The sequence below is a fragment of the Callorhinchus milii genome, unplaced genomic scaffold, assembly GCF_018977255.1.
Source record: "Callorhinchus milii isolate IMCB2004 unplaced genomic scaffold, IMCB_Cmil_1.0 Scaffold17, whole genome shotgun sequence".
Lineage (NCBI taxonomy): Eukaryota > Metazoa > Chordata > Chondrichthyes > Chimaeriformes > Callorhinchidae > Callorhinchus > Callorhinchus milii.
In genome coordinates this window covers 5,629,823-5,640,697 of record NW_024704758.1, presented here as the reverse complement: position 1 = coordinate 5,640,697, position 10,875 = coordinate 5,629,823, and the positions used below count along the sequence as shown (strand labels likewise).

The 10,875-nt window shown below is 41.5% G+C and overlaps 1 protein-coding gene across 1 annotated transcript; it reads left to right on the top strand.

The window, feature by feature from the left end:
* The first annotated feature begins 234 nt into the window (after positions 1 to 234).
* On the top strand, positions 235 to 10,212 carry LOC103175083 (extensin-like). Its single transcript, XM_007887845.2, has 6 exons — positions 235 to 359; positions 2,399 to 2,749; positions 3,571 to 3,897; positions 4,983 to 5,081; positions 6,602 to 6,673; positions 7,519 to 10,212. Exons 1-6 carry the CDS (start codon positions 308 to 310, stop codon positions 9,030 to 9,032), a joined length of 2,415 nt encoding a protein of 804 aa, XP_007886036.2. The 5' UTR covers positions 235 to 307; the 3' UTR covers positions 9,033 to 10,212.
* The last annotated feature ends 663 nt before the right edge of the window (positions 10,213 to 10,875 follow it).

The following is a 10,875-nucleotide window of genomic DNA, read 5'->3' as shown; positions in this document are numbered from 1 at the left end:
ATATAGTAATAGTTTTTTGCTTGGGGAGATAATATCAACCTGGTATATTTATCCCATTTATGGGATCAGCTGTACGAGTGTTTGAATTCTGTCTCGAGTAAGGATTTTATTGTGATGTTAAACTCACTTTCCATTCAAATCCCAGCTCTTGTTCTGCACAAAGTTATTCACCTCGTGATGTAAAAAAAAGGTGTGGAGCAGTGAAAGTGAAAGGGTGAATTCCAGGTACAGACGCTGATCGTCAGCACTCTGGGATAATTGTGGCAAATTGTTTTATTAAGAAAATCCTGCTTTTGTGGAGGGAAGCATGGCGATTCTAGTGTTGTGTGCTGTTGCTGTCTCGTTTATCTCAATATCAGGTAAATATCACTGACCCCCATGTCTTTCCCGTCCGCAATCCTTAGTAGGTTGAAGGAATGAGCGGAGGATCAGCACAGCTTCACTCCAGCCTCTCTTGCGTTTTCCATTCGCTATTTATAATATTTTTTAAATAGAAATCTTTTATTTTCATTAATCAATCGCTAACTTTTGCAGATGTCTAAAGTTACTGTTGCAGCTACGGAAGTCGCTATGAATTGTAAACGACTTACCCACAAAATAGTAAGAAGCCTTTAGAGCAAACTACAATATTACATTTACCAGTGTTAGCATTTATGGTTTTGTTTTCCATTCGCTAACTTATTGTTTCAAACTGTAACCTTGGTATTCACCTTTGTTTGTTCGCTAACTCTTTGCAAATATCTCTCAAGTTACCATTATAACTGGTAACTACAGACATTTGCAATGGCAAATCCGTGGTGGAATAGAAAGCACAGAGTTCATTTGTCAAGAAATTATTCCTGTTTCTTATATGTACCTTTTTGTTAGTTTATATTATAAAGTTATTCATGTACTTGTCCTTTCTGGAGCGGAAGGAGACTGTGCCTGTCCAGTAATCAAACCTGGGTGTTCTCACTTGCGAGGTGAATGCACTAACTCTAACCCTAACTACAGGATTCTATTCTCTCCCGGTTCCACTGGCTCCCCATTCCCCAGAGGATTGAGTTCAAGATCCTCGTCCTCACTTTGAAATCGCTCTAGTGTCTTGCCCCTCCTTACCTTTGTGATATTCTTAAACCCGACCAACCCACACGCCTTGTTAGTCGGTTGGCGGATCGCTTTTCCGGGGGTTATGGTTCTGGCACTCTGCCCAGCGTTAAACGTGCTATACAAATGCAAATGGTTTTGTAATCCTTTTTTAAAAAACTGGATCACTCAATTCATAACTGTTTGTGGGACACTTGGGTGCATTTCACCTACAAATTACAGTCAATTCATATTAGTAATGAATTCTCTTTATTTTGCCTTTCACTTTACAGTATATTCTGTGAAGCGCTTTGAGACATCTCAAAGACTTGATAAGGCACTATGTCAAATCCAAATGCAAGGATTATTATTATTGTTGTAGGCTCACAAGCCTGGTGCAGGAGAGAACATGAGCTGCAGAATTCTGGATGGTCTGCAGCTTGTGGAGGGAAGAGTTGGGAAGTCGAGTGAGCAGAGAGTTGCCATAGTCTAGCCTGGACGTGATACACGTATAGATGAGGCTTTCGGTCGCCCAAGGGTGGCGGTGGAGGTGAGCAATGTTGCGGAGTTAGGGAAAAGCTGAATGGGTCAGAACATGGATTTGAGGTTTAGTGAAAAAGACTCCAAAGCCTGGATAATGCAATGAATATTGGATTTACTAAGTTAGAGATGAAGATCTTAACTTTGTGTGCAGTCATCATGTCTTTCAGTTGTTCATCAGGTAAATAATGTAAAAAGAGCATTTTTTTGTTTACATTTTCCCCCTTTCTAATGCATGGCGATAAATGGATACAGGCAGGAGTTGAAGTGTTATTGCTAAATTGTTTGATTCTTAGAATTGAGGAGTATTTTGTGATGTGTAGTTTTTTTTAAGAAAAGAAAGTTGAGGTAGGATTCATAGGGGTTATTGTCAGGAACCTGAATGTAGTGTCATCCTGGTTGTTGAGTTCTATCGTGTAAGGTTATTCATGTTCTAATTGGATCTCAGCTTTCACTTCAGTTACACCCTACAGTTTCAGGGAGTGAGAGGGAGGGACATTGGGAGTGCCAGAGGTCATGGGCAGAATGGCTGAAAGGGCAGATAGGGCAGGATACATGAAGCAGGCCAGTGTTTGCTGAGCAAAGGAAGTAAATAATAATAACAATCCTTGCATTTGATATGGTGCATTATCGCGTCATTGAGAGGTCTCAAAGCACTTCACAGAATATACTGTAAAGTGAATTGACTGTGTAATTTGAGGGCGAAATCTTATCTTTTTAAATGTCTATGGCACCTTTGAAAGATGTTTAATGCCCACTAATGTTCTCTTTGAAATATTTGATTTGTATAAAGGTGCCTTGGATTTGGAGATATTTCACTCCCCAAAGAAAGTTTTGGCAAATACAGATGTTCTCCTGAAATGTAAAGCAACTAATTATGATAAATCAGACCTTGACATCAAATTTGTAGCTGTTAAGTGGAAAGTGATTTATTCAAGTGGAGTACAAAAAGACCTATACACATTCAACGGAGGGACTCATGCAATTTCAAGACCTGGAGCGAAAATCTTTGATGATGAAATATTGGAAGGAAATGCCTCGCTTTATCTACCAAACATACAGCTGGAGGAGAGAGGTGTATACTTCTGCACTGTTTATATTACCCCAGAAAAAGAAGAAGTGACCGGAGAGCTGCTTGTGATAGGTAAGTCTGTCAAAACATATCTCATGGCCTGAAATTCTACATAGAATGGTCAAACTCATTGTTTTAGGGCTGTTGACAGTGAAAAAGAAAATAATCTCATTAGTCTGGCATATGTCCGACATGGACTACTTGTTTTCGTACCATATAATTCTGTGTAACTCCAGTATCTGATGGTTTTATTGGGACTTAGAACCATAGAAATTTATGGCACAGAGCAATTGGCCCATCATGTTGTGCCTGCTCCTTCAAAAGCAATCCTTTCAGCCCCATTTACCTCTCGTTTTCCATCCCCCTGTAGTGGACTCTTTGTAGGCTATCTCTCTGGTTCCCTCTTGAAGGACAGTGTGGATTTTGCCTCAGCCACTGCACCCATCAGGGCATTCCATATCTTAACTACTCTGTGCATGAAATTATTTCTCCTAGCCTCCCCATTTGCTCATTTACAAACTAACTTAAAATTGATGCTCTCTAGTTACTGACTCACTGACCAGCGCATATAATTTCTCCCGATTGTTTACTCTATCAAACCCCTCATTATTTTAAAGATCTCTATCAGGTCACCTCTCAACCTTTTGCGTTCCAACAAAGAAAGTCACAGTTCCTTCAGTCTCATAGGTCAAACCATTCATTACAAGTATAATCCCAGTAAATCTCCTCTGCAACCCCCCCACCCAATCCCTTCTACTACCTTGACATATTTCCTAAAGTGGGGTGGCTTGTGTTTATTCATTGCCCCTTTGAGCAAAAATCAGTAAAATTCAGTTTGATGTAGTTTTGCCAACTCATTTTCATCTTGCATAACCTGTTTTTCTTCTCCACAGATCAGCCAGAGATCATCTTATCCACTGCTGGTCACAAGAATTCATCGAGGTCAATCAGATGCGATGTTATCAGATCTTATCCTGAGAAACTTGAGATCAGTTGGTTCAAGACATCACAAGGAAAAACAGAACATGTTTTAAATGATTCTTCAACTGAAACCCCTGTTAGGAACAAAGATGGGGCCTTCAGTGTTTCCAGTACATTGAATGTTGTATCGTCAGGGGATGAAGAAATCGATGACAATGTAAAATATAAATGTGTTGTGAAGTATGAAACATTTCCTGATAACTTTGCAGCAGAAATATCATTTGTAACATCAAATCACGGTAAGCTGTATTTTGAGAGCAATGCAATGTTACTCTTGTAAGTTTTGATTTACGTTACCACTGCTTGTGCTCACTTAAACCAGGGATAAATGAGAGAGTGTAAAGAAATTAAACCTGTTTATAGATTTTACATCCCTCACTAATATAAAGTACTAATATAAAGTAGTCTTCTATCCCACTCATAGCACCAAAACAGCCCACGTTTAAGATACAAATGATGTACATTTAGTCTGTGACCAAGGGCCACTCATCCAACTTAAACATTCTTTGCTGTTTTTGACATTGTTGACCACTCTATCCTCCTCATCTCAGCCACTTTGTCTGGCTCTATCCCTATCCCACATTCAATGTGGCTAAAACCTTCATAGGTGCCTTCATTACGAAATTGGATTTCTCTAATGCTCTCCTCACCAGCTTCACCCAGCTCTACAATTCACAAGCTCATCCAAAATTTGTCTATTTGCTTCTTTACCCACACGTGCTTTTCATTCCCATCCTCACCAGGATTTACTGACTTTCTGTCTCTCTATGGATCATCTTCAAGGTCCTCACTCTCAGCAACAAACCCCTCCATATCTGTGTGATGTTCTACAGCTTCACTTTCCTACCCACTCATCCATTCAGCTGCTCTTCCAGTCACCATCCACAGATCAGCCTTCAGCCACCCATCCCTCTGGAATTCCCTCCCTAAATCCCTCCACCTCTTTGTCTTTTCAAACACTCCTGTAAACCTATTCTTTGACCATGCCTACAATCACCTCTCACAGCCACTCTCCCTCAATCCCTGCTTGGTGCCAGAGACAGGGAAAGAATGTGGAAAAATAAAGGAAATACAGGACAAATAAAAGTGTTCTACATTTTGTATGTGTTTATTAATTTTGGGTTAATATTATTGTAATAAAATGATACTGACCTCAGTAGGGAAAGGATTCAGTCAGCCAGGGTTCTTGTTGCCCAGAGTGAGAGAAAAGGTGATACAGAAACAGGTTTTTGAAGGTAACTAATGACGATGAATAGTTAAAACCTCTGACTTTTTTTTATTGCCGTGGCACAAATCATCTATGTTTCATCATTTCTTGTTGCAGACCCAATTCCAGCAATAGTTGGAGGTGTAATCGGTGGTCTGCTATGTGCCATATGTGCAGCCATTGGGATTTATTGGTGGAAAAATTATAGAGTTAAAGGTAAGATATTTTTCATGAAGAAACAATGCAGATGTTATATAATCATTTAAAAATTATATATTCCTCCTAAATGGTTTTCTTTGAAATGTTTCTTTCGAGACTGAAATTGGTGAGCAAACACTTGGATCTCATATGAAATTTGAAGTGACTGTTTCGGGAAGGAGTCAGGAATGATTTCATCACTACATTTATACTTCATGTGGAGCTGAAACCATTTCATTGGTGGCTTAACTCCTATTCACCCTGCATTTGGTTATTGGGTAAAAGTTGTGGCATAATGTGTTCCTTATGTAAGAGTAAAGAGGAAGGTGAAGCTCTTGTTCGACTCCCAACTGTTCTTTAAACCCCACATCTATGTGTTGACTCGCTCAGCTTTCTCTCAGTAATATTGCCCATCTCCATCACTGCTTCTCCCTTCGGGCCTCTGAGACCGAAATCCATAAATTTATCACATCCAGGGTTGACTACTTCAACACTCTACTTGCCAGACTATCCAACTCTTCCCTACACAAGTTGAAGATTATCCAGAACTCTGAAAGGCTATCCTCATCTTCAAATGCCTTCACAGCCTTGCCCCACCCTATCGCTGAGACTTCCTCAACCATCCTGATCCATCTGTCCACTTTCCTCAGCAAGCACCCGCCTGCTTCATGTCCCCTACCCACCTTCGGCAGTCGAGCTTTCAGTCTAGCTGCCCCCACTCTCTGGAACTCCATCCCAGAGTTCCTTCAACTCGTTCCTTCCCTCCATCTTTGAACGCCTGTCTCAAGACCTTGCTCTGAATGCCCCTTTGATCATTTTCCTCCTCCTCATCCCCCTCTGCTACCACCGCCAGCTTGGGTGGCAAGACAGGACTGTCAAGCAACTTGGGATATCTCCAAAGTCCTGTGGAGTCCTGTAGCTCAGTGGATAGAGCATTCACCTTGCAAGCGAGAGACCTGGGTTCGATTCCTGGCAAGGTGAAACCTTAGGCCAGTTTCCTTACTCCAAATGCCTGATAATAATCCCTTAAGGAAAAAAAAAACAATAAAAATTTGGTCACTCATCCACGGCTGTTTGTGAGATACTGCTGTGCGCAATTGACTGCCGCTTTTCGCCCACAAAATATACAGTCAATTCACTTTACAATATATTCTGTGATGCGCTTTGAGACATCTAGAAGACATGAAAAGCACTATATCAAATGCAAGGATTATTATTAATGTGAATGGTGTCGAAAAAGGTGAAATTTACATTTACGTGCTCCTGAAATCTGGTATTTATTTTAAGTGATATTGCAATGCCAGGCAATGGAACATAGTTGACATGAACACTACTCTTTGCAATTGAAAAAAATCTAGATCCTGTAAAATTAATGCACTAATGTTCAAATATTTCTAATTAGTATTAAATGCGAAGATTACCTTGCCATTCATCCAGCACAAAGTTACTAGACATCTTTTCATGCATGATTGTTCTGTAAAAATCTTCCATCCATTGTTGTTGCCTTACTTCCATTGTTGTTCTTTCTAATGGATCAGGTGCTCAAACTGAAGAACAAACCATATTTTTGAGAAAAGGAAAGAAATCTAAGGAGATGGGTGAAGAAGAAGGTAATTACTATATTTGGATAAGTGTTAGATCAGTGGATCTACTGTTGAGACTAGGCTTTCTGTACAATATCACATCTAATAGGTTCTCAGAGACTTGAGTTTTAACCATTGCAATGGTCTTTTATTGGTGCACCTGGATGATTACAAGACCCACTGGAATAAAATATTCCCATCGTTGAGTGAACGAAAAGGCCTTTGTTTAACAAATCAGACAATAAGGAGGCAGACAAGTTGAGACTTCAGGAAAGACATTTTTTGAAAAAGTAAAAATTGCTCTCAGAATGGATTTGGTAACTGTAATTATTGCAAACTATTTAATGCAGCATGAAAAATATTATAGTGCACTCCCGATAATAAGACCCTGGCTTATATCATCACATGTCTATATCATCATGCTGTCAATATACCGGCAGTTTCCCATACAAAATGTGAATAAAGGATCCCCCCGCCACCTTTATTTCATCACTCGCTTATATAAAGTCGCATTCTCTATGTCAGTTATATCATTGGAATGAACTTACCTGCACCACCTAGCTAACCACCCTGCATACCGGGAGTGTGATGAGCGGCACAGTGCTGAGGGAAAAGGTTGCCTTCCCAAGAAACAAGCAAGACCACTGTGATTAGAAACGTTAGCCTTCTGTGAGGCTCTGCCTGATAGAAATTAAAAGCCTCCATTACCAGTGTTATAGAATTTATTCTGAAATCACTAGAAAATTTAAACATAATTCTCAGTTGGACAGTAAAACCTGTGAATTGGTAATGCATAGTAAAATGATTATTACTTTTGTTATTTTTAAAACAAATTAATTTTTTTTGCTTCACTTGTTGTTTCTTTTAATTAGAACCAACTGAACCAACTTCAACTGAATACAAACGACCTCCCACGTACCCTAAACCACCTCCCACTTACCCTATACCACCTCCCACTTATCTTAAACCATCTCATACTTACCCTAACACTAAACCAACTCCCACATACCCTATACCACCTCCCACTTACCTTAAACCATCTCATACTTACCCTAACACTAAACCAACTCCCACATACCCTATACCACCTCCCACTTACCTTAAACCATCTCATACTTACCCTAACACTAAACCAACTCCCACATACCCTATACCACCTCCCACTTACCTTAAACCATCTCATACTTACCCTAACACTGAACCACCTCCCACTTACCCTAAACCACCTCCCCCCTCCCCTAAACCACCTCCCACTGACACTAAACCACCTCCCACTGACCCTAAACCACCTCCCACTGACGCTAAACCACCTCCCACTGACCCTAAACCACCTCCCACTGATACTAAACCACCTCCCACTGACCCTAAACCATCTCTCACTGACCCTAAACCACCTCCCACTGACGCTAAACCACCTCCCACTGATGCTAAACCACCTCCCACTGACCCTAAACAACCTCCCACAGACACAGAACCATCTCCCACTGACTCTAAACCAACTCCCACTGACCCTAAACCAACTCCCGCTGACCCTGAATCACCTCCCACTGACACTAAACCACCTCCCACTTACCCTAAACCACCTCCCCCGTCCCCTAAACCACCTCCCGCTGACCCTGAATCACCTCCCACTGACCCTAAACCACCTCCCACTGACACTAAACCACCTCCCACTGACCCTAAACCACCTTCCACTGACCCTAAACCAACTCCCATTGACCCTAAATCAACTCCCACTGACCCTAAACCACCTCCCACTGACCCTAAACCACCTCCTACTTACCCTAAACCACCTCCCACTGATGCTAAACCACCTCCCACTGACCTTAAACAAACTTCCACTGAACCAACTCCCACTGACCTTAAACCATCTCCCACTGACCCTAAACCACCTCCCACAGACACTAAACCATCTGCCACTGACCCTAAACCACCTCCCACTGACCCTAAACCATCTCTCACTGACCCTAAGCCACCTCCCACTGATGCTAAACCACCTCCCACTGATGCTAAACCACCTCCCACTGACCCTAAACAACCTCCCACAGACACTGAACCATCTCCCACTGACTCTAAACCAACTCTCACTGACACAAAACCAACTCCCACTAAACGCAAACTGCCTCCCACTGATCTTAAACAAACTTCCATTGAACCATCTCGCACTGACCTTAAACCATCTCCCACTGACCCTAAACCAACTTCCACTGAATGCAAACCACCTCCAACTGACCCTAAGCCAACACCCACTGAACCATCTCCCACTGATACTAAACCAACTCCCACTGAACCCAGTTCTGTTTTCATTGAACCTGAATGTGGTTCCATTGATTCAAACTCTGTTTCCACTGCACCTAGCGCTGTTTTTATTGAATCTCTCCCTTAATCTACCAAGTCATCTACTGAATCCCTCCTTGATTGTACACCACCCCTGATTCCATGGCATCCTTTTACATTACTGCCCACCATGGCTTCATTGAATCCCACCTAATTTTATTAAACCCAATGTTGCCTTTGCACTGATGTCAACAAAAAGTTAAGATTTTCTTAAATGTGAACAAAATGATCAACGAAAGAACTGAGGAAGGAACTAAACTTTGAAGGTGAAAACAAACCTGAGCAGATTAGGTACGAAGAGGAATGATGCAGGCTGGAGACAAGTTGTTGTGTGAAGTCATTTCATAGCCTATGTAAAAAGCTGTTTTTTTTATTTTTCTGGTTACTGTTACTACCTCATTAAATCCAACAAACCACAAATCTTTTTGGTGAACTTTATTAATCTAAACCTGTGCCTAAATTAATGAATACAGTTATATTATGAGCACTATTTCCTGCGCTATTCAACTCTCACCACACACCCCCACCCATCCCAATCTGTCTCCCCTCGTCCTCTCCAACAGCAGTGAGCCTGAGCATGCCCCACTGATCCCTTGCTTCTAGTTTTGGTGTGCATGTATTGGCTGCAGCCCCTGACCCAAGCTGCACTCCTTACCAAATACCCCTCCTCTCTTTCTCACTATGATCACTCAACTCTTCTCACTTATTGCCCATCCTGCCCTCTGCAGCTCAAGTCCTCTCCACGAGTCTATCACTTCCATCCTTGCTTGGTTTCATTAGTACCCCAATTCCCAGAACTTTGACAGCCCAACCATTACCAATTGTACCCGAATGATCACAAATTTCCTGCTGCTGAATGTTGACAAAACGGAAGCCATACTCCTTGGCTCCCATCAATATCTTTTCTCCTGTGGCTCTGACTTCCTCAACCTCACCAGCCTATCAGGTTCCATCCCCAACTGTCCTTCCTATCCCACATGCGATCCCTAACTAGTACCGCTTTCCTCCACCGCAATCACATTGCCCGCTCCAAACATACCTCACAACCAATACAGCTGAGATCATTGTCCATGTTTTCATCACCTCCCATCTGAATTATTCCAATGCACTCCTCGCCTACCACTACTTTCCACTACCACTATCCATACAATCCAACTGTAATTCAGAATTCCACTGCTTGTATACTCACCTGCACTAAGCTCCGTACACCCATCACACCAGTCCTCTCCAGCCTCAACTGACTCCCTATCACAGAATGTATCGACTTCAAGATCCTCACAGTTATCTACAAATACCCTCATATCCTGGCACCTCCCAACCTCTGCCTGTTTGACTGAAAATAATTTCTGTTCCTTAACATTAAAATAATAATAATCCCCGCATTTGCTATTTTTGCATCTCAAAGCGCACAGATTTTTACTTGTGAGTGAATATTCTGTAGGCGAACAATGTGGTCAATTTTCACACAGCAATGCCCCACAAAGATTCCATGAAATTAATGACCAATTTTATCCAGAGGATTATTGCCCAAGACACTAGCAACAACTCCCTTCTCTCTTTGCATAGTAGCATGGAATCTTTAAATTGCCTGCAAAATACACAGTTGCTACACTCAACAGTAAATCATGTGAAGCAGTTTGAGACTTCTCAAGGCACTGTATTAAATACAAGGATTATTATTTAACATACAGTTAAACAGGCAGATGAAACCCAGTTTAACATCTCATCCAAAGAACACAATCATGGTCTATGCAACACTGGTCCCACACTATGCTGGCATGTCCGCTGACACCATGAACTCAAAGTCCCAATATGGAACTTGACCCTACAACCTTCTGATTCAGACACATGAATGCTACCAAATAAACCAGGTTGAGACAATTCATGGGAAG

Coding starts and splice junctions, on each gene's coding strand:
- LOC103175083 (XM_007887845.2), top strand. CDS start 308: ATGGCGATTCTAGTGTTGTGTGCTGTTGCTGTCTCGTTTATCTCAATA. Junction 360..2,398: donor CTCGTTTATCTCAATATCAG/GTAAATATCACT, acceptor ATTTGTATAAAG/GTGCCTTGGATTTGGAGATA. Junction 5,082..6,601: donor GAAAAATTATAGAGTTAAAG/GTAAGATATTTT, acceptor CTAATGGATCAG/GTGCTCAAACTGAAGAACAA.